General features: G+C 37.3%; 1 protein-coding gene across 1 annotated transcript; it reads left to right on the top strand.

The window, feature by feature from the left end:
• On the top strand, positions 1 to 23,058 carry FASTKD2 (FAST kinase domains 2). Its single transcript, XM_011993882.1, has 11 exons — positions 1 to 820; positions 3,577 to 3,680; positions 4,375 to 4,483; positions 5,067 to 5,190; positions 5,346 to 5,485; positions 7,379 to 7,551; positions 17,859 to 18,025; positions 19,080 to 19,301; positions 19,940 to 20,024; positions 21,684 to 21,798; positions 22,791 to 23,058. Exons 1-11 carry the CDS (start codon positions 92 to 94, stop codon positions 22,905 to 22,907), a joined length of 2,085 nt encoding a protein of 694 aa, XP_011849272.1. The 5' UTR covers positions 1 to 91; the 3' UTR covers positions 22,908 to 23,058.
• The last annotated feature ends 1,609 nt before the right edge of the window (positions 23,059 to 24,667 follow it).

Consider the following 24,667-nt stretch of genomic DNA (forward strand, 5'->3'; position numbering starts at 1 on the left):
ACAGCACGTGTTCTTTTTCACTAGTAGAAGCGACGTTGGTTTCATATTGACAACATTAAAGCCGTTTGGAAGTGTTTCAGTGGAGAGCAAAATGAATAACAAAGCAGGCTCCTTTTTATGGAACCTAAGACAATTCAGTACATTAGTTCCAACAAGCAGAACTATGAGGCTATATCCTTTGGGACTTTGCAAACCAAAAATAGTTCATTCAAACTGGAACATTTTAAATAACTTTCATAACAGAATGCGATCAACTAATATCTTTAGATATCTCTTTCAGGATGCATTCATTTTAAAATCAGATGTTGGCTTTCAAACAAGGGGCATAAGCACTGTAACCGCCCTTAGAATTGACAGACTGCTTTATGCTAGAAGACTGTTTTTTGACTCAAAGCATTCTCTTGTCTCTGTTGATAAATTTAATGGTGAATTGAAGAAAGTAAACCTTCATCATGAAGTCTCCAGTGAAGATGTTCTTACCAAGGAAACAAAACCAAACCGTATCAGCAGTAGAAAACTGTCTGAGGAATGTAATTCGCTGAGTGATGTGTTAGATGCATTTACAAAAGCGCCTACATTTCCTAGTAGCAACTATTTCACAGCAATGTGGACAATTGCCAAAAGACTGTCTGATGACCAGAAGCGCTTTGAAAGACGACTGATGTTTAGCCACCCTGCATTTAATCAGCTCTGTGAACATATGATGAGAGAAGCCAAGATCATACAGTATAAGTACCTACTGTTCAGTCTTTATGCCATAGTGAAGCTTGGAATCCCTCAGAACACTCTTTTGGTACAGACTTTGCTGAGGGTGACCCAGGTAAAATAAAAAGGAGATTTCATGCATTTACTTGGTTTAGAATATTTTGAAAGAACGAAGGGAAATAGATATGTAGCCTCCTTAAAAGAGACTATCGAATGGTAGTTTCCTTTATATTTATTTCTGCACATATATTATATGATTTAGAGGCCTTAAGTTAGCTAGTTATTTTCTTCCTTTTGCTATGGAAATTTATGAAAGCCTTCCCCATTTACCATCCCCAGGGTTAAGTAGTGGTGAAGAAACTAAAATGAGGAGAGATGCAAGATATACAAAGAAAGCCTGGGTAGTTGAAGAAGGAGAGAAGGGAAGGAGAAGGAAGAGAATTTAGTCCATGGTAGAATTGGGATTCAGGCCCAGTAGATGATGCCCAGACTGATAAGCAGAATGATAGTGAAGAGGATGGTGTTTCAAGTAGAGAGGATTGCATGCCCTACCATTCCCAGAGGAAAAGTTTGGCGAATTTGAAGAACTGAAAGTAGTTTGGTGTAGCCGAAGCACAGAATGATGGAGTTGTATGTTTGGCGGGGTGGGAACAAGTTTTGTACATGGTGATCAAAGGCGAGGAGTGAGGGACAAGAGGCTTGGGGCAGAACAAGAGGCTAGAAAAATAGGAACCAAATCATAAAGAGCCTCTTACGGCTAGCTAAGGAGTATGCATTCATCCTGTAGGCAATGGGAGTCCATTGAAGAATTTTAAGCAATGGGTTGACGTGCTCAAATTTGTATTTTAGATCACTGAGTGAGTGGAAAATGGATTGGAAGAAGGTTGATATTGGATGGAGGGAGCCATTTTTAGTCTAAAGCAGGAATGCCAGTGTCCTGTTTAATGTCACTGAAATGGTGCCAAATGTAAGGAAGGAAGGATTAGCTTGTTAATCATTTATGTTTTAAGAGTACACTGCTGACTTATAAACTCAATGTTAAATGTAAGGAAGGAAGGATTAGCTTGTTAATCATTTATGTTTTAAGAGTACACTGCTGACTTATAAACTCAATGTTAAATGTAAGGAAGGAAGGATTAGCTTGTTAATCATTTATGTTTTAAGAGTACACTGCTGACTTATAAGCTCAATGTTAATGAAGTAATTTTTTAGCCAGGTGTGCTGGCTCATGCCTGTAATCCCAGCACTTTGGGAGGCCAAGGCAGGAGGATCTCTTGAGCCCAGGAGTTTGAGACCAACCTGGGCAACATAGGGAGACTCCATCTCTACAAAAAATACAAAAATTAGCTGGGTGTGATGTACTCGCCTGTGGTCCCAGCTACTTTGGAGACTGAGGTGGGAGTATCGCTTGAACCTGGGAGGTTGAAGTTGCCATGAGCCATGATTGGGTGACAGAACCAGACCCTGTCTGAAAATAATAATAATAATTTTTTAAAAGACAGGAATTTCTTGGGGATAATCTGGCATATATCCTATCTTGCTATAGAATTCAAGAATTGGGTTCATAGCTATGGGAAAGTTTTTAACTTTTTACATTACTGTGATTTCCATATGTCCTTAAGGACTAACTAATTTTTATTTAGTATGTATGTGTGTGTATTTGTTTAGACCACAGAATATCCCTGTTTATTTGTAGGCTGTGTATTAGTTCCTATGTAGTTATTTAAAAGTGACTATAATAAATCGCCTTACCTAGTCAGTGATACTCTCACTAGATTTTGGACAGATATTCACATCGGGATGACATCTTTGTTAGTGAGGTATGAGTAGTAGGATTTTGTAGTCAAAACATCTGTATGGATGATGGTGTCTCAGTGACCTGTTGGAATAATGTAAAGACATTTTAGAGGTGAAAGGACAGTGTGCCATCAGTGAATTTGCGCTTCAAACACATAGACAGGTGGTCTTTTCTTTCATAGTAGATATTGATGGAATGCTGTAAAATTGTTAAGGGAACCCTTTCATAGGAAAGAAACCTTTTTTTTCTTCTAACGATAACCATTTCTTATTATTACCTGGTTCTGGCCTAAGACTTTGTGATTTGTTGGTTATGTAATGTTAGCAAAAGAACATCTCTCTCTTCAGGCTAAGTTTCCTCAGATGTGATCTTTTGTGAGGTGTATAGACTAGTTGTGATTAAACTGTACAGTATTACTAGTTATGCTGTGTTGTTACTATTCACTTTCCAAATATGCCCACTATTATTTCTGGAATCAAACTTAGTACCCTAAGTAAAGGGACCTGAAAGAAGAATCCGTGGGGTATAAGCTTCCCTTGAGACCCAGATAGCGGTAGTAGAATGTGGCAGGAGATGTGAATTAGAAGATTCACAACTAAAGTTTCAGCTTGATACCCAGGAAAGGATCTAGGGAAATTGTAAGGGCACAACCATTTAAGGATCTTTAGAGACAGGCTAGTTACCTGCTGTACCTCAGTAGTTCTTATATTCCTGCACTTTAACTGTTTTTCCCTTTGTGATGACCTTGAGTTACAGGAAGAGGTAACAATAATGTTTAATAAAAGTTGTTTCAGAAGTAGTGGAATATAATAAATATCAAATGTGTTTTCAGTGATAATGGTGAAGGTAAAAAAGTGTTGATGCATAAAAGGATGTGTATCAGTTAGCTGGAAAATTCAGTAAGTATGACTTTTTATTTCCCAAAGATGCTGTTTATTGTGGACTGACTGTAAGAATTGTTGGTTTGATACTCAATCCTTTTATTCAGTACATCAGTTCAGGGTTTTTGCTTGGGTGAGATAGTTTACTATGGGCTCATCACCTGTAGTGTTTTTGAAATTATATTTCAATAGGAACGTATCAATGAGTATGATGAGATATGCCTTTCAGTTTTATCAAATGTTTTGGAGGTAATGGAGCCATGCAAGAATGTTCATGTTCTACAAATGGGATTCAGGTGAGAACTCTCTTATGCTTTCTGCATGTGGTTTTCTTTGTTCCTCTTATATCTGGAATAAAAAATTGAGATGAAAACTAAACTGCTTTCTTGAGGGGAGAAGTTGGGAAGGCTTTGTTGGTAGTTACAGTCTTTCATGCCTTATTAAGCTTAAAATCCTGACTCTGGATGACATAAGTCTGGAAATATTTCTTTTAGGGTCCATAATAACAAAGATGTGAGTAACATTGAAATCTAAATTAATTTATTTTAAAACATAGTACTGATGTGGGGTAGGAGGAGAATTGATATGTATATTTAATTCAGATAGTAGTTATTTGGGGACTATGTGAGGGTTGACACTGGCCCAGCTTGAAAAGGAATTTATAAAATTGATTGAAATGATCTAATGTCATAGATTAGTGAGAGTAACACTTAATTCCCTTTTACATTGACTATGCTTAGGATATGTTACTATAATCTCCTGACATAATTTGTTCATTAGTAAAGAGAGCACAACAATGTGAGAGAAAATAGCGCTATTAATAGATTGGTTCTCGATCTTTAACTACTTACACTCTCTCGGGCAGGTAGATCATTTCTCTGGGCTTCATAATCCTTGCCTGTAAGAAGGGGCTGGACCAAATAAAATTTTAAGATTTTTCTTCTGCTTTGAAGATTCTATGATTTTAATATTTATTGTGTTTGATAACAGAATACTAGTTGATCAGCAAGTTTGGAAAATAGAAGATGTCTTCACATTACAAGTTGTGATGAAGTGCATTGGTAAAGATGCACCAATTGCTCTTAAGAGGAAACTGGAGGTAAACACGTGAATTTTCTCTAGTGGATGAGATTTGAAAAAATTATTTCTTATAACCTTTTATTACCGCCTGAAGTCGATTTTCTAGAGGGGCATTGCTGGGCTTTTAGGTTTAGCTTTGCTAAAGTGAATGAATAGAAGTACCCTTATATTTATTTATCTGTATATATACATGTATATTTATTTATCTATTTGTCTGGGTCATATTACCCAAACTTCATCCTTTTTATTTAAAAATAAAAGTTTAGGCCAGACATGGTGGCTCACACCTGTAATCCCAGCACTTTGGGATGTCAAGGGCAGGGAGATCTCTTGATCCCAGGAGTTTGAGACAAGCCTGGGTAACTGAGCAAGACCCTGTCTCTGCAAAAAAAAAAAAAAAAAAAAGTCAAAGAATTAGCCAGACATGGCGGTGCATGCCTGTCGTCCCAGCTACATGGGAGGCCGAGGCAGGAGGATCACTTGAGCCTGGGAGGTTGAGGCTCCAACCTGGGTGACAGCACAAGACCCTATCTCAATAAAAGTAAAAGTTTAATTTATTTTGCCACACATAGTAAATTAAATTAAAGTTTGTTTTTCTTTAGATGAAAGCCTTGAGGGAATTAGACAGATTTTCTCTTTTGAATAGCCAGCGCATGTTTGAGGTACTAGCTGCCATGAATCACCGATCTCTTATACTCCTGAATGAATGCAGTAAGGTGGTCCTAGGTAAGGGGAATTTTTCTTTCATCATTTGTAACACCTGAGCTGCTGTTTTAGACTATTTTTGTTTTAAAAACTTAACTTTTATATGGAAAAAAGAATAAAGCATGTTGTATTCAAAACAATCTGGTAATTTTTGTTTATTTAACTCATTCTTCAAGATAATATCCATGGGTGTCCTTCAAAAATAATAATCAACATATTGCAGTCCTGCAAAGACCTCCAATACTATAATTTAGATCTCTTCAATGGACTCGCAGATTATGTGGCTGCAACTTTCGACATCTGGAAGTTGAAAAAAGTGAGTACATTAACAATTTAGAATCAGCCTCACAAACTTTTAAAACACATACTAATTCATTTAGCATTTTAAGTATTTCTCTTTCACCTTTATAGTAGTTAAGATACCAAAATATTCCAATGCTCTATTGACTTTTGAAAACTTTGCTCCTTATTCTTGTCTGGGGGCTACTTGCTAATATGAATAGTCCCCAACTTAGGATGGCTTGACTTAATATTTTTTGACTTTTTGATATTGCAAAAGCAATACGCATTCAGTAGAACCCATACTTTGAATTTTGAATTTTGATGTTTTCCTGGGTTAGTGATATGTTGTGTTATACTCTTTTTTCATGCTGGGCAGTGGCAGCAAGTCGCAGCTCCCAATCAGCTGCACAATCGTGAGGATAAACAAGGCATGTTGTATTCAATAAATTACATGAGATACTCAACACTTTTATTATAATATAGGCTTTTTGTTAACTCATTTTGCCCAACTATAGGTGAATGTAAGTGTTCTAAGCATGTTTAAGGTGGCTAAGCTATGATGTTCAGTAAATTGGATGTATTAAATGCATTTTGACTTAAAATATTTTCAGTTTATGGTGAGTTTATTGGGATATACCCCACCATAAGTCAAGGACCATCTGTATACTATTCTATCTTTTGGTCATCTTTCTATTTGAAACAAAAATTTGCTCTTCTATTTGGTTTTAAAGGGTTATATGGGTCAGGCGCGGTGGCTCACGCCTGTAATCCCAGCATTTTGGGAGGCCGAGGCGGGTGGATCACTTGAGGTCCGGAGTTCGAGGCCAGCCTGGCCAACATGGCGAAACCCCATCTCTACTAAAAATACAAAAATTAGCTGGGCATGGTGGCATGTCCCTGTCATCCCAGCTACTAGGGGGGCTGAGGCAGGAGGACCACTTGAACCTGAGGAGGTTGCAGTGAGCTGAGATCGCGCCACTGCACTCCAGCCTGGGCAACAAAGATCAAAACTCCGTCTCAGAAAAAAAAAGAAAAAAGAAAAAAGGGTTGTATGGTACTTTTGTTAGATATTTAGCATCATTTCCATGTTTATACTTTGTTCTTGTTAGATTTTGAATAATAAAGATGGGTGATGTGACAGGCTTACGGTTTTTGAAGAATAAAATGTGACTACTTAATGATCACATCCATTGTTTTATCCAGAGTAAAAGCCTTTAAAATCAGCAGCTCTGTTAAGAATATAAACATTTAATGAAGCAGCTGGTAAAAACTTCTTTTTCAATGAAATAGGTGATAACTGTTAGATCTCTAGGTTCAGTTTATTTTGGAGAGTAAGGTAAATACTGAGTTTACTGTGGAAATTGGTTATGGAAAGAGAAGTAATCCTAAGTAAGAAAGATTGAGAAGGAAACTGGAGGTGAACTTCAAAGTTTATTTTAATCATAATGTTTCAGTTCCATTTTCACTTATAGATTTTAATGTTAAATATAGAAATTTTGGGGTTATGTCATACATGTTAGAATCTAGGAAGTATTTAAGTTTGGAAATGCGAGGAGTTCAAGATTGAGTTGGTCATTTTGAAAACCTTCAGAAAAGGATATTTAAAAGTAATTTTCAGATCTGTTGTATGAAAAGCATGTAGGAAAAGATTTATTTTTAAATCAGATGGAAATATAGAAATCATTGTATGCCCAGCTTCTCAGCTTATAAAAAGATTGCTTATTAACTTGGTACCCAATTCAAGAATTAATAGAACAGATTTTGTGAGGGAAAGATAATTGTTCCTTTTCAGGGAAATATTCTGTTTCAGGATATATTCTGTTGATCAGGACAGTTGAATTGCTGCTTAGATTTTTTGAGATCTAAAAAGTTACTATTAGCGTACTGTAATTATTAAAGAGTTTTCCCTCAATTTTCTCTTTCTAAGGTTCTTTTTATCCTCATTTTATTTGAAAACCTTGGCTTTCGACATGTTGGTTTAATGGACCTGTTTATGAAGAGAATAGTAGAAGATCCTGCATCCCTAAACATGAAAAACATTCTATCTATTCTTCATACTTATTCTTCTCTCAATCATGTCTACAAATGCCAGAACAAAGAGTATGTACTTGGTTTTTTTTTTTTACCTTTTTTATTGCCATATAACTTATAGAAAAGGTTATAAATCATAAGCTTAATGAATTATTACAAGTGAACACACCCCTAGTCATCATCCATGCCAATAAATAAAACATAGTGTTCCTTACTCATTTATGAAGTTAAACAAAATTTTATTTTATATTTGCTGCCCTTTGTCTTGTTTGTTTCTTTGTTCTTTATAATATATGAGTTAATTCATCATGGGAGTTTTCATTTCAAACCCTCCCAGCTTATCCTCTCAGCTCCTGAGTTCATAGTTCAGTTTAATTTTATTAAAAAATTGAAAAATCTGTCTTTTAAAATTTTTGATTTTTTTATTATGGTAAGAACATTTAGTAAATTTTAAAGTGTACAGTATGATATTGCTGACTTTATTATTAACAATATAGATAATGATATTGTACAGTGGATCTCTAGAACTTAATCATCTTGCATAGCTGAAACTTTATGCCTGTTAAATAGCAACTCCCCTATTTCCCCCTTTCCTCACCCTTGACAACCAACATTATAATCTCTGTTGCTATGACTGACCTTTTTAGATACTTTATATAAGCAGAGTCATGTGGTATTTGTCCTTCTATGACTAGCCTATTTCAGTTAGCATAATGCCCATCAAGTTGATCCATGTTGTAGCATATGGCAGGATTTCCTTCTAAGGCTGAATAATATTCCATTATATGTATATATCATATTTTCTTTATCCATTCATCTGTTGATGGACGTTTAGGTTGTTTCCCTATCTTGGCTATTGCAAACAATGCTGCAGTTAACATGGGAGTGCGGATGTCTCTTTGAGAGTCTTATTTCAATTCTTATGAATTGAAATATATCCACAAGTGAAATCCCTGGATCATACAGGGATTCTGCTTTTACCAAGGGTTCTACTTTTACCAAATGCTTTTTTTTTTTTTAGCATCAGTTGAAATGATCATATGGTTTTTATCCTTTATTCTGTTGATATGATGTATCATATTGATTGATTTGCATATGTTGAACCATCCTTGCATCCCAGGGATAAATCCCACTTGGTCATAATGAATAATCTTTCTAATGTATTATTGAATTTGGTTTGCTAGTATTTTTTTGAGGATTTTTGCATCAATCTTCATCAAAGATATTGCTCTGTAGTTTTTTGTTTGTTTGTTTATGTGTTTTTGTCTGATTTTGGTATCAGGGTAATACTGGACTTGTAGAATGAGTTTGGAAGTATTCCCTCCTTCCCTGCTTTTTGGAATAGTTTGAGTAGGATTGGTATTAGTTCTTCCTTAAATGTTTGGTAGAATTCAGCAGTGACGCAGTTGGGTCCTGGGCTTTTCTTTACTAGGTGGTAGTTCTACTTTTACATTTTTCAAGGAACCTTCATATTGTTTTCCATGCACCATTTTGTATTCCTATCAACATTGTGCAAGGGTTCCAATTTTTACACATCTTCTCCAACACTTGTTATATTTTGTTTTGTTTTGTTTTGTTTTTTTGATAATGGCCATCCTAACAGGTGTAAAGTGATATCTCATTGTGGTTTTGATTTGCATTTATTTCCCTGATGATTGGTGATGTTGACCATGTTTTCACATACCTATTGGCCATTTGTATGTCCTTTTTGGAGAAATATTTAAGTCCTTTACCTATTTTTAAATCATATTATTATTTTTGCTATTGAGTTACAGTATGTTATAATATATAAACATACTATAAATATATATGAAATATATATATTATGGGATGCAAAAAAAGCAGTACTAATAAGAAAACTTATAGCATTAAGTTTTATATAAACTTATAGCAATAAGCATAAATATATGAGTTACAGGAGTTCCTTATATATTTTGGATAAAAACTCCTTATCATATGTATGGTTTGCAAATATTTTCTCCCATTCTGTAGGTTGCTTTTTCACTTTGTTAACTGTTTCCTTTGCTGTGCAGCTTTTTAGTTTGATATAGTTCTCCTTGTCTGTTTCTGCTTTTGTTGCTTGCACTTTTGGTATCATATCCAAAAAAATCATTGCCTAACTAAACCAATGCCATGAGGCTTCTCCTACACATTTTCTTCTAGGAATTTTATAGTTTTAGGTCTTATGTTTAAATCTTTAATCCATTTTGAGTTGATTTTTGTGTGTGTTACAAAATAAGGTTCCAATTTTCATTCTTTTCCATGTGGATATCCAGTTTTCCCAACACCTTTTGTTGAAGAGCATATTCTTTTACTATGTGTAGTCTTGGCAGCTTTGTCTTTTTTATGCCGGTACCATACTGTTTTAATTACTGTAGCTTTGTAATATATTTTGAAATCAGAACATGTGATACTTCTAGCTCTGTTCTTTTTCAAAATTGCTTTGGCAGTTCAGATCCCTTTGTGGTCCTATATGAATTTTAAGATTTGTTTTTTCTATTTCTGTAAAAAAAAAGCCATTGGAATTTTGATAGAGATTGCACTGAATCTGTAGACTACCTGGGTTAATATGGACATTTTAACAGTATTAAGTCTTTCAATCCATGAGCGCAGGCTGTCCTTCCATTTATTTGTGTCTTTAATTTTTTTCATCCATTTTTTTGTAATTTTCAGTATACAAGTCTTTCACCTCCTTGATTAAGTTTATTCCTGCCGGGCACGGTGGCTCAAGCCTATAATCCCAGCACTTTGGGAGGCCGAGACGGTCAGGAGGTCAGGAGATCGAGACCATCCTGGCTAACATAGTGAAACCCCGTCTCTACTAAAAAATACAAAAAACTAGCCGGGCGATGTGGCGGGCGCCTGTAGTCCCAGCTACTCGGGAGGCTGAGGCAGGAGAATGACGTGAAACTGGGAGGCAGAGCTTGCAGTGAGCGGAGATCTGGCCACTGCACTCCAGCCTGGGAGACAGAGCGAGACTCTGTCAAAAAAAAAAAAAAAAAAAAAGTTTATTCCTAAGATTTTATGCTTTTTGATACTATTATAAACAAGATTGTTTTCCCAATTTCCTTTTTGAATAGTTTGTTTTAAGTGTATAGGAACGCAGCAGATATTTTTACTGCTTCCTTTCTGATTTGGTTGTTTTTTCTTTCTTTTTCTTTTGTTTGCACAATTACTCTGGCTAAGATTTTCAGTACCTTGTTGAATAGAAGTGATGAGAGTAGGCATCCTTGTCTTGTTCCTGGTCTTAGAAGAAAATATTTGTTTTTCATCATCCAATATGATGTTAGCTATGGTTATTCATATATGATCTTACTTATGGTGAGGCACATTTCTTCTATAACTAATTTGTTGAGAGCCCTTAACATGAAATGTTGTTGAATTTCATCAAATGGCTTTTCTGCATCTAATTAGATGGTCATATGATTTTTCTCCTTTATTCTGTTAATGTGGTGTATCTCATTAATTGACTTGCATATACTGAACCGTCTTTGCCTCCCAGGGATAAATCCCTTTTATTCGTGGTAAATGATCCTTCTAGTCCTAATATTTTGTTGAGGATTTTTACATCTGTGTTCATCAGGGATATTGACCTGTAGCTTTCTTGTGTCATAATGCATGTGTCTGGCTTTGGTATCAGGGTAATGCTGGCCTCATAAAATGAGTTCTCTGTCTTCAGGTGTTTGGAAAAATTTAAGCACATTAGAGGTATTGTTAATTCTTCTTACAATGTTTGGTAGAATTCAGCAATGAAACCATCTAGTCCTGGCCTTTTTCATTGTTGGGAAGTTTTTGATTACTGATTAAATTTCCTTATTCATTATTGGTTTGTTTAGATTTTCTATTTCTTTATAATTCAGTCTTGGTAGGTTGTATTTTTCTAGGAATTTATTCATTTCTTCTTGATTATCCAATTTGTTGGCATAAAGTTGTTCATAATAGTCTCTTATGAGCCTTTTTTATTTCTGTGGCATTGGTTTTTACTTCTAGTTAAAATGTTTTGTTCGTCTCTTATTTATTTGAGTCTTCTTTCTTTTTTTGTCAGTCTAGCTAAAGGTTTGTCAGTTTTGTTCATCTTTCATAAAACCAAGTCTTCATTTTATTGATTTTTTCTACTTTTTATTGTCTATTTTATTTATTTCTGTTCTAATCTTCATTATTTCCTTCCTTCTGCTAACTATGGGCCTAGTTAATTTGTCTTATTTCAGTTCTTTGAGGTGTAAATTTAGGGGGTTTTTTGATACTTTTCTTTTTTCTAAGATAGGTGTTTATTGCTATAAGTTTTCTTGTTAGTACTGCTTTTTCTGCATCCCATCATTTTGGGTATGTTATGTTTTCAATTTTATTTGTCTTGAAATATTTTCTAATTTCCCATTTGATTTCTTCTTTAACATTGGTTGTTCAAGAGTGTATTGTTTAATTTCCACATATTTGTGAATTTTCTAGTTTTCCCTCTGTTGATTTCTAATTGTATTTCTTTGTGATCTGAAAGGATACTTGGTCTGATTTCAGTTTTCCTAAATTTGTTATGACTTGTTTTGTGACCTAACATATAGTGTCTGTCCTTGATAATGATCTGTGTGCACTTGAGGAAAATGTGTGTTCTGGTGCTGTTGGCTGGAATGTTCTGTATGTGTCTGTTACAGCCATTTAATCTGTAGCAGGGGTCCCCAGCCCCCAGGCCATGGACTGGTACCAGTCTGTGGCCTGTTAGGAACGTGGCTGCACAGCAGGAGGTGAGTGGCGGGTGAGCATTACTGCCTGAGTTCTGTCAGATCAGCCATGGCATTAGATTCTCATAGGAGCATGAACCCTATTGTGAACTGCGTATGTGAAGGCTCTAGGTTGCGTGCTCCTTATGAGAATCTAATGCCTTATGAAACACCCCCAGCATCCCCAGTCTGTGGAAAAATTGTCTTCCATAAAACCAGTGCCAAAAAGGTTGGGACCACTGATCTATAGTGTTCTTCCTTTGTTTTCTTTGATTTCGGTCTGGATGGTCTATAAATTATTGAAAGTGGGGTTATTGAAGTTTCCTACTATTATTGTATCATCTGTTTTTCCCTTCAGATCTGTTTTTCTGATGAATTGGCCCTTTTATCATTATATAATGACCTTGTTTGTCCTTGTGACAATGTTTAACTTAAAGTGTATTTTGTCTGATATAAGTATGGCTACCTTTGCTGTCTTTTGGTTACCATTTGCATGGAATATCTTTATCCATTTCTTCACTATCAAATTATGTGTATGTCCTTGAATCTAAAGTGAGTATCTTGTAGACAAGTTACAGTTTGGTCTTTTTTTTTAATCCATTCAGCCATTTTGTGTCTTTTAACTGGGGAATGTATTAGTCTATTCTCACATTGCTGTACTACCTAAGACTGTGTAATTTATAAAGAAAAGGGGTTTAATTGACCAACAGTTCCACATAACTGGGGAGGCCTCAGGATACTTATAATTATGGCGGAAGGCAAAGGGGAAGCAGTCACCTTCACAAGGTGACAGGAGAGCAAGAGAAAGGGCAAGGAAGTGCCACACTTTAAGCTATCAGCTCTTATGAGAACTCCCTCACTATTACGAGAACAGCATGGGGAAACTGCCCCCATGATCCAGTCACCTCCCACCAGGTCTCTCCCTCAATATGTGGGGATTAAAATTTGAGATGAGATTTGGGTGCAGGAAGCTGTCCACCCCTTTTCCTTTGTTCTTAACTGCCCTCAGTCATCTGAACCCTGCTGGTTTTGTTAGTATTCCATGTGAGTTGAGATGGAAATCAGCCCCTAGGGCAGCACACCGAAAAAGCCAAATGTTGGTTGCACACTCTGTTCTCTTCCTCCAAGGGAGAAGTCCTAGGCCAAGGTGATTTCTCTGGTGCTAAGCTGTGCTGGCTTTGGAGAGGGGCTAACCTGGGTAAAATGTCCTTCTAACCTGTTGCAGTGCAACTCTTCTTGGTTTTGTTCTTGTCTGGAGTATGACAATCTCTTAATTGGTTTCTGGACTTTTCATAAGGTATTTTTGTCTATGTGTCCTTGTTAAATCAGTGATTCTGAGAAGCTGTGAGAGCTGGACCTTCTTGTAGTTCAGTTTTGACCTTAACTATCCATTTGGTCTCAAGCTGCTGCTTTCTATTCTTTTCATTTTAACCATAGCCATGCATTTCTATTATTAAATACAGTAATTCCTCAAACGTGCCAGCGTCTTTCATACCTCTGCTTTCTACCCAGAACATCTTTTCTTACTCTTTGGATCACTCACGGTTCATTAAAAATCAGAAAAGCATATAAAATGTCATTTGTTAAAAGAGTGATTAAAAGCATGGACTCTAGAGCTAGGTTTGAGTCTTGCCTAGGTTTGAGTTTTGTCATTGCCATTTGTTAGCTGCTTGGCTTTTGGCAAATTACTTATCTGTGCCTCAGTTTGTTCAGTTATTAAAATGGAGATGAGCTGTGTCTAATCTCACTGGGTTGTTAGTAGGATTAAATGAGTTAATCTGTGTCAAGTTCTTATGACAATGCCCAGCACATAGTAATTTTTAGATTTGAAAAAAATTAGAGTGTAGGTCACAGAGGCATTGGGGGAACAAACTAGGGCAGTTTTGAAGGTCTCAGTGGCAAGATGCACAGGCCATCTGTTTGCCATCAAATGACTTGACTCCAGCTGCTTGCTTTCCTTTTAGTTTTCCCTCCAGATTTAGATTTCTAAAAGAGAACATCTGATTGACTGAGTTTGGGTCAAATGCCCATCCCTTAAGGGCAGTTAATCAATGAAGTGGTGTCAGGCCAACTAAAAAGCAGCTTCCCACTGTACTGTCCATTGAATGGACAGACTCAGCTCATACTGCATTTTCTGTGTCTTCCCTAATTGTTCCCATCAGGGTCCCTGTGCTTGTCATGTCTTACCCAATCTCTGGTGGAGCCTTGACAACAAAGTTGTAGTCAAGTCTCCACCAGAGATTGGGTAAGATATGACAAGTGTCACATCATTTATTGTGGCAGTAAATCTCTCTGCTCCTCAGTTGGTAAGCTCTCCAGAGTCAGACCCAGCTGCCTGTTTTTCTGAGCTTAGTACAGGACCTGCCAAAGAGTAGACATTTAATAAAGGTTGAAAAATATCCCCCAAATTCAACCTCCCTATACTCCCCTGGCTTGATTTTCTTCTGAGGCTGGCTCCCGTTGATGCCTTGCTCTTTCTAGACAAATAATATCAAGCTAAGTGGTCATTAAAACTCCAGAAACAGGCCCAGAGGGATTAAGAGAGTAAGTACTGGGCAGGTAAGAGTTTTTCACGTGACTCTAGGCAATCCAAGAGATAACTTGTTCCAACAAAATTGTTATGTTGGAAATAGGTGGGGGGATAACAAAAGTAACAAAGGCTGAGACATTTAATACAATGGCAGTAGTAGAATTAGTACAGGAGGAGAATCATGAATTTGTCTTTTTGTCTGTCTATTCTGCTTTCATTTAACCTAGTGGTTCTCAAACACGGATGATTTTGCCCCCCAGGGGATATTTGGCAATGTATGGAGACGGTTTTTAGTTGTCACAACAGGAGGGAGGTATGTGCTACTGGCCTCTGGTGGATAGAGGCCAGGGGTGTCACTAACATCCTACTATGCGCAAGATAACCCCTCACAATAAGGAATTATCCAGCCCCAGATGTCAGTAGTGCTGAGATTGAGAAACCCTTACCTAATTCTAAGCCTCACACCTCAACATTTCTCCAAAGGAAAAGTAGGGGCAATATGGCAGATACAGCAAGATTAATTAGTCACCATTTCCTGAATGCTCATGAATGTACAGTTGCCTGGATTTGGTATTTTGAGGGCTATAAAAAAAGAAGTTTGTATTCCCTGTTCTTCCTAGACCACTGATCAAAACAACTCTCTTGTATATCCAGAGGAAGGCAGTACACGGTGGGCACCAAGTAAGTGCTTTATGGAGGAAGGAGAAAGGAAGATGGCAACCTAGGCTGGAGTGCAAAGGTTTTGGAAGCAGAATAACTGGAGGTATTTGGGAAGAGAATTGACTAGAAGAGATGGATTAGATAGTAGAGTGGTAGGAAATCTGGCTTAGCTTATTGTATATCCACATGCTATACATTAATCATTATTTCATTTTTGATGGCCCATGGGGGAGAGGGTGTGTTAAATCCAGAGTATCTTGCTGGGCTTGGAACCCAAGGAAGAACTATTTAACATTTAAGCTCTATTGTTTTGGTCCTTTGGTTTCTTCTTTTCTTAATCTGTATTTACCACCTTATGGATAATCCCACATTTGCATCTGTGGTCATTAGTGTGCTCCTGAACTCCAGACCTGAGTCTCTGTGGGTTGCATATGGTCACTGCACATCCCAAAAGTGTCTCAAGTTCAGTAATTCTGGAAGTCAGCTCATTTTTCTTGACTCATCCTTTTCCAATGACAAGTTCCTCCTCCTGTCTTCCTCATCTAAGTTTATTTGTTTGTTTAGTCAGCATTTGCCAAGCACCTGGACACTTAGAAGAAAGATGAATAAGACAGTCCTTCTTGCCAGAGGATTCTGTGTAATTGGTAAGGTAGATATGTAAATTGGCGATTAAATATAGCATGAAAATTCGAGTGATCTAGCATATTAGTCTGTTTTCATGCAGCTGATAAAGACATACCCAAGACTGGGCAATGTACAAAAGAGAGAGGTTTAATGGACTCACAGTTCCACATGGCTGGGGAGGTCCCACAATCATGGCGGAAGGTAAAAGGCACTTCTCACAGGGCAGCAGACAAGAGAGAGCCAAGCAAAAGGGGTTTCCCCTTATAAAACTATCAGATCTCGTGAGACTTACTGCCACAAGAAGAGTATGGGGGAACCACCCCCATGATTCAGCTGTCTCCCACTGGGTCCCTCACAATGCAAGGGAATTATGGGAGCTGCAATTCAAGATGAGATTTGGGTAGGGACACAGCCAAACCATATCATCTAGGATATTTGGAAATAGAGGAGGGATATGTCAGGATGCCAGTCTGGTGAAGAGGAGGGTCAGGGCATATCAGGCAGTGTTGCCTGGAGGAGATGGTATCTGAATTGATCTTAAAAGATGGAGAGATGGGGGTTTACCATGGAAAGATAAGCAGGAATGAATATTCCAAGTGAAAGGCCCTCTATACCCAAGGCCTGGAGGAAGGAAACAGCAGAGCACATGGAGGGAACAGCACGCAGCATGAGGTACAGGGTGAGGAGTGGGGCAAGAGAAGACCAGAGAGGGGATCACTACCCAGGCTCCCAACTTCCTCGTCCACACCATCCCCTGCCCCCACCTCCCACTGTGTGTTCCAAAAGCAATCAGTTACCAATTTCAGAAGTGCTGCCTTGCTGTTGTGTGTATGATCTGTTATATTCCTCCCATTTCATCGTAATTCCTGCAGTTTTCCTGGCCTTATCACAGCCCTTCATCCTCCCCAACCCTTCTACCCCTACCCATGGACCTCTCGGTTGATTTCAGTCTCAATGTTAACAAGAGCTTGCGTCCAGGCATATTTGCCCCGGCTGTTAAGAATCACTCCTCTGTACCTTCATCTCACCAGTTGCTCACTATCAGGCAAGTAGCATGCGCTTTCAGGGCTCTGCTCAGATCTTCTTCCCTTATTCCATCTTTTCCACCTATTCAACTTCTTCTCCCAGAAGCTTCTGTTTATTTTCTTTGCGAGATCACAGTACTTTACGTGTATTTCTTTTCTTACATAACTATATGTATCATATGCCCTGAGAGTCAGATTGGCATATGTTCAAAGGGTAGCTACCATTTATTAGTGGTGTCACTCTGGCCCAGCGATTGCACCTGATTTTGATCTTTTCTGTCTTCATTTGTGCTTAACCACATTGTTATACTTTGTAACATTAATTAGCTCTGGGTGGTAGGATTAAGCTTGTAGTTCTTTTAACCCATAGTATTGAGAGCTAGATAATTTTAGTTGGTTATAAAACTGTAGTGGTGGTTCAGGCATTATAGAAAACCTAGCATAATTATGAAAAGGTTCTGGAGCCTGACACCTTGTGTTCTAATACTGCCTTTGCTGCTTCCTTGTCTGTGTATTCTTAGACAAGTTACTCAACCTCTAAGCCTGTTTACCCATTTTTTTAAATGAGGAGAATGATAGTAATACCCATAGAGTTTTTTAGTGTGAGTTAAGTGAGTTAAAGTCTATAAAATGTTTCTCGTGCAAGACATATAGCAATAGCCAATATTTATTGAATGCATATACTTATTATGAGATAACCAACTGTCCAGAACGATGTATGGATACTTACTTGCAAGCCTGATCTTCTTATCTCTTTTCTCCGGAATCCTTAAAGATATTAGCCTTCTGTATATGTTGGGAAACTGACTTTTCTTTGTTCCTCAGACAGTTCCTGGAAGTTATGGCTAGTGCTCTGACTGGTTATCTTCACTCTGTTTCTTCTGAAAACTTATTGGATGCAGTGTATTCATTTTGCTTGATGAATTACTTTCCCCTGGCTTCTTTTAATCAGCTTCTGCAAAAAGACGTCATCAGTGAGCTGCTGACATCAGGTAGGATGTTACTGCAGAATTGTGACCAAAATAAGACACTACCACTAGCTACCATATGACTCTGAATGGGGTCTTAGTTGGAGCAGCGTTAGTTGAAATTTGCAGAGCAGGTGTTACTGGGAAAGGGCTGACAATGGTGAAGTCAAAGGATAGTGCTTCAAAGCAACAAACCTACAGACCCTTCTTTAATGACAAGTCCTACATGTAGAAAAAAATAATAAGAAATGCATCATTATTCCTTTTATTTACACTCTATCAATCTATACAAAGGCTAACTGTTCAGGTTGTTCTTTATGCTTTGATCAGAGCTGTTTGTAATTCCTAATCCTTTCTTACCACATTTGAAGCCAACCTAAGTCAACTTTTGCAGCTGCAAACACTTAGTCACTCCTGGCCTGTGATGAGGGAACACCTGTTAGATCAAGAAACCAAATAGCCACCAAATTGATTAGTTCATTTACTCTTGGAACCAAATTCACTGTTGACTTTTAGTCTTTAATATTAAATAAGGCAAAACAATATCCAGGTAGATGTACAAAATTTGAGGATGTGTCTGAGAATAGAGTAGTTCAGAATTTAAAAAAAAAAAAGTTATAAAATTCCAAAGTTGAGTTACGAAGAGTCAGTCAATACCACGTGCTGATTTTTCAGGCAGTGTAATAATGGAGAAACAGCCTTGAACCCCGAAAACCTGGATTCTAGTTCCAACTTTGCCTTAACTAATCACAAGGCTTTTTAACATTCCTGGGCATTTCCTTATCTATAAATTGAGGAGTTTAGACTAAATGACCCCTAAAGATATTTGAGGCCTTAAAACATTATCAAGTGCAGGGCTTTGACTTAGACCCTGTGGAAACCGGGGAGACACAGAAAGGGTCCTTGTGATAAGAAAGAGATCATTAGAAATACAAGTGCATTTTTATATATATGTGTGTGTGTATATATATATATATATATTTATTATTTTATATCTATTACTAAATATATATTAATATAGTTTTTTAATGTTGCATTTATTTCTTCTTAATGATATACTCTCTTTTTTATCTTTTAGATGACATGAAGAAGAATGTTCACAAGCTGCATATTTTGGATACTTGTCTAAAACTTGATGATACTGTTTATCTCAAGGACATAGCCTTGTCACTCCCACAGCTTCCGCGGGAGCTGCCACCGTCACATCCAAATGCCAAGGTGGCAGAGGTGCTCAGCAGCCTTCTGGGAGGTGAAGGATACTTCTCAAAAGATGTGCACTTGCCACACAGTTATCATATTGGTATGGGACATTATATGATTTCCTTTCATTTTATTGTATTTATTTTCCCTTTTTTTTCAGATAAAAAAAAATAAGTATTTGCGGCAGCAGTTTAGTGTAGTGCAGCATTGCCTGTGGAACTGGCCTGATTGTTGCCTCATAAAATTCTTGTGACCAGTAAATGAAATTCTACACATTTTTATGTGTCTAAAATCCCGAGACTAGTATCTGACACATGGTTAGCTCTCAATATATTTTAGCTACTGCTATTATCATTATTGGTAGTACTATTAAACATTTTGAAACAGAAAATCACTTGGGGCTAGTCGCGGTGGCACACGCGGTAGCATGTGGAGAGGCTGAGGCAGGCGGATCACTGGAGCTCAGGAGTTCGAGACCAGCCTGACCAACATGGTAAAATCCTGTCTCTACCAAAAAAATACAAAAATTAGATGGGCATGATAGCATGTCCCTGTAGTCCCAGCTACTCAAGAGGCTGGGGTGGAAGAATTGCTTGAACCTGGGAAGTTGCTGCAGTGAGCTGAGATCATACTACTGCACTCCAGCCTGGATGACAGAGTGAGACCGCATCTCAAAAAAAAAAAAGAAAGTCACTTGGAGCAATGTTTGAAAAATTAATATCAATTCTTTCCTTTCAGATTTTGAAATCAGAATGGACACTAACAGGAATCAAGTGCTTCCATTTTCTGATGTGGATACAGCTTCTGCTACAGATATTCAAAGGTTGCTTACATATATTTCATTTGCTGGGTTTTCCGAATTTAAATCCTAATTATAAAAGACTTGACATTAAATAGCGGTAGTAAAGCTAAGACTTGATGTTTGTATGGAGCCTGCAGCACACCAAGAGACTTCTCATCCATCAGTGTATTCCTTAGAAAGTGTCAATGTGGACATTATGGTTGAATACAGTGGACTTCAGTGGGACCATTTAATGAGACAGACTTTTTAAAATTAAGTTTTGAAGCTACAGTTCAATAAAACAATATTAATATAATTGAAACTATCAATGCACTGTAAACTTTGGACAAGATAATATAATAGTGATCATAAAGAATAAAGACTTGAGGCTTCTACAGAAATACCCAATCAATATTTTGTTCTACCACCAAGACTTTTCCAGAGGTAGAGAAACTAGTTTTTCAATTAAACTGTATTTCTATGGGTCAGAGCACATTGAAGCTAATCCTAAGTTGTTTCCTCGGCTCACACATTACAAATAGAGTGTCTCTGGGGAGAAATCAGATGCTATACCATGAGAGAACATCCTGCCTCTTCAGTAGATGCGTAAGATCATGCCATCATTGCACACACCCATGGGCCAGTTACCCTTTATGTAAAGGCTCTGCTACATGGATCCTGGCCCCAAGGGACTTAGATCTCCTGTTACTCCACTGGACACACACACACATAAGTACGATAGAAACATACAGAAAAAAATCTGTAGGGATCCAAACTCTTATCTGCCCATCCCTCTTCATTCACACACAGTTCTGTGACTCACCTCTTTCTGAATGCATCTAGCTTATTTCTTGGCCATCTTTTCAACTGCTGTCTTTCCTATCAATGCTACCCATCTCCCCTCAGAAGAGGCTTTCTCTCTGACCTCATTCCAAGATCACTTTTCTTTTTCAGGTACTCCACTATTCTGGCATAATAAAATAACAGTTGTTCTCAGCATAAAGTCATGAGAAGTGAAGAATGTGAGCATTCCTTTAAAGACATAAAATTTGTCATATAACAGCCAGAGTATAGGTGAAGGCAGTAAGGATATAAATGTCTTTTTTTTTTTCTTTTTTTTCTCCCAGTGAACTTAGTATTTCCAAAGTGCCAGAAACAATGAAAAAACAAATTACACCTTCCACATTTTTGTTATATTTACAGATTTTATTTTTTTAACAGTCTTGCCTTTCTCTTGGTGTTTTCTTTCTTGTATTTAAACTCCTAATTCTGTTTTTTACATGCTGCTTTCTCTGAGAGATAATATATGCAAGAAGAGCATTTACTATTTCGTATTATTTACACCATTACTACTACTGGTAGAATAAATAATTATGCTGAGATCAGAAATCAGCACTGCATAGAAAACCCTTAAAATTGGTGCTTTCATATCTGAAAATTTTCCGCTTCAAAAATGTAGCCATCCTTAAAGGGAACTGAGAGGTAACTGTGTACAATGTTGTATATTTTTGGTTTATAAAGTAGCCTTGTATAGTGGAATATCTGCAGAGGCCAAGTAAGAGAAGTGAAGGACTAAGACAGGAATATCGAGGATTGTGGTCAGTGGAGAGCTCAACTTGGAAATCTCCAAAGAACAGGAATGTAGCAAGACTAAATGGTAATATCGATAACTGTTCTTGTTTTGTTTATTTTTGTTTTCAGAGTAGCTGTGCTATGTGTTTCTAGATCTGCTTATTGTTTGGGTTCAAGCCATCCCAGAGGATTCCTTGCTATGAAAATGCGGCATTTGAATGCAATGGGTTTTCATGTGATCTTGGTAAGAAAAAAATGCAAATGAAATATTCTTTAATTACTGATGTACATTCTAACAGCTGCCAGGAATCCTGTGGTTGAGACTGGTTACTAGGATTAGAGGAATTGTCAGCATTATTGGAATAAGTGCTTTAGTTACTGTTTCTTTGAAAAAGAACATTGCTAGTACACGATTTGGGTTCTGCTCAGCTGATTACTGGCATTATTAGAGCTTTTACAAATGTTGTTTTGGTCAGCTTTAATCCTTTTCTGCTAAGAGGAAGAATGCAAATAATATATTTTCATATTTAAGACACACAAAACCATATTTAATTTCCAGGTTATCTTGAATAAGGGAAGGAAAGATGTTAAACCTTTGTTTTCATGGCCTGTGTGAAGCTGTTACAGGATGTTTGTTGCCAGAAAAGGCTGGATGGTTCTAAGAGGATGGGTCTTTCTCTTCCCTCTTACGCTTCAATTTTATTTTGTACACCACAACTTCTCTTGAACAGCCTCTTCAGATGTTTCTAGGTAGCAGGAACCTTACAAATACATTTATATATATGTTGCTGTTGGAATCTATCTAAATGCCACTCATTTGGTCCTGCGCATAATGTAAGATGTAAACATTCCAAATCTATTATTATACTTCAGTATCTAAAAATGGATTACGTGTGGACTATTGAGATTAAGATGACTCCTTTCTCTTAGTGGGCTACTATTTAAGACTTTGTTTTTTATATTGCTGATTATGTATATTCCAAGGAAGATTTTCTCAAGAAAGCAATTTTTGCACCATTTAGAGGACCTTTAAAATTTATATAATTTTCACAGTTAAAGCTTTCTTAAACCTTAACATGTAGTCTTATTATGCCTTTAAAATATGAGTAGTTATAAGGTCACATTTACTTTCAAAAAGCTATTTTCCTCATGTTATTTACTATGTTTGGATCTCTAAACTAGCTCTTACGTTAGCATCGTCTCACAAACTGATTGTTTTCCTCTTTCTTTGGTAAGGTCAATAACTGGGAGATGGACAAACTAGAGATGGAAGATGCAATCACATTTTTGAAGACTAAAATCTATTCAGTAGAAGCTCTTCCTGTTGCTGCTGTAAATTTGCAAAGCACATAATCAAGTGAAAATCAACCTTTCATATTAGGAGACATGCATTTGTAAAAATAATAAAGACGACAATTCAGTTGTCAGTGGTATTAACCTCTCTGCTAAGACAAAAAAACTTACCTCAGTTCACTATTAAAATTAATTTTAAGAATGGAAGAAATGTTGTTACTGCCATTTTAAAATATGCTGAGAAAATTCCAGAAGGGTTATTTTTCCAACCACACTTATTCCCTCTAGTACCCAGATATTTGAGAAATTTGTGAGCTGTACATTTCACCTTTTCATCTTTGATCTATTAAAAACTGATTTCTTAGTTGTGAGGGGTCACAGGCAGGTTGATTTGAGTAGTCCTTGTGTTTGGAATCTGAATATTGATACTCCTGCTCTCAGCTATTCCTAAGACTTGGGGTTATGCCTTTAAATCATTTTCAAGCATTGGCCAAATAATAATTGGACTAGGTTCTGAAGTTGTCGAGTGTGTAAGAATTAGTGAGGTAGCCTGTTGAAAATGAATGAGGATGGTATTTGTATTTGTAATAAGCACCGCAGGTAGAGATATTTCATGGGTTACAATAAGAGAAACACAGATGAGATAATGTGTAGATGGCAAGGAGTCTTGCTGTTGTTGGGTCCTTCCTTTCTCTTTCTTTTTTCCCCCTCACCCGTCCCACAATTTCATGAAGTCTTTTAAATTAAATACATAGCGGAATTGTGTTGTGAATCAGACCTGAGGACTCTTTTTTCAATTATATGTGTTCATTCTTTATTCAAATATTTGTCCAAATTCAACTACTTTGTTCAGTATGCCTGTCTACCTGGTATGTGTCTCGCTGGGGATATAGTGATGAGTAGCTGTGGTCTCTTGTGGAACTTACAGCATGGTTTTGCAAGTTGGTGTTATTCTACCCCCAAGTACACAGACATGCAATTACTAGACATCTTAGTATTTGACAAGCACTGCTAAGTATTCATTTGTGTGCTGTCTTTTCATGATCTGAACCCTTTGAGGTGTAGCTACTATTATGATTCCCTCTGTGTCTTCATTTCCTCATCTCTAAAATCAGGATAGGTCATTTGCCCAAGGCTACACAGAGTAGGGGAGGGCTAGAGTTTGAATGTGAGCTGACATGGGCCTGTAAGAAAATACAAAAACTGGGGCAGGCGCGGTGGCTCACGCTTGTAATCCCAGCACTTTGGGAGGCCGAGGTGGGCAGATCATGAGGTCAGGAGATCAAGACCATCCTGGCCAACATGGTGAAACTGCATCTCTACTAAAATACAAAAAATTAGCCAGGCGTGGTGGTACATGCCTGTAGTCGCAGCTACTTGGGAGGCTGAGGCAGGGGAATCGCTTGAACCCGGGAGGCAGAGATTGCAGTGAGCCAAGATGGCACCACTGCACTCCAGCCTGATGACAGAGCGAGACTTCGTCTCAAAAAAAAAAAGAAAATGCAAAAACTATAGGAATATGACAACAGCTGACAGGTTGTATCAATTTATCCAGCTTGCATTTAGAAAAGGTTGAAAGGAAATGTAGTGATTATTTAATTGTTACTTCCCTCATTTTATGGATGAGGAAGATAAGGCTCAAAGAATTTTCCTTTCCTGAAGTCTCAACTATGCCATTGGTTTCCACATCATTTCATCCTTGCCTGCTCTTCAGCTTGTATCCCGGGAGATCAGGCTTCTGGTTCCAGATTGGACAACCTCTGGTTTTGTACACTTGGCCAAGTGATTTAACCTCATAAGCTTCAGAACAAGATGCAAAT

This window comes from Mandrillus leucophaeus, unplaced genomic scaffold, assembly GCF_000951045.1.
Source record: "Mandrillus leucophaeus isolate KB7577 unplaced genomic scaffold, Mleu.le_1.0 Scaffold436, whole genome shotgun sequence".
NCBI classification, from domain to species: domain Eukaryota; kingdom Metazoa; phylum Chordata; class Mammalia; order Primates; family Cercopithecidae; genus Mandrillus; species Mandrillus leucophaeus.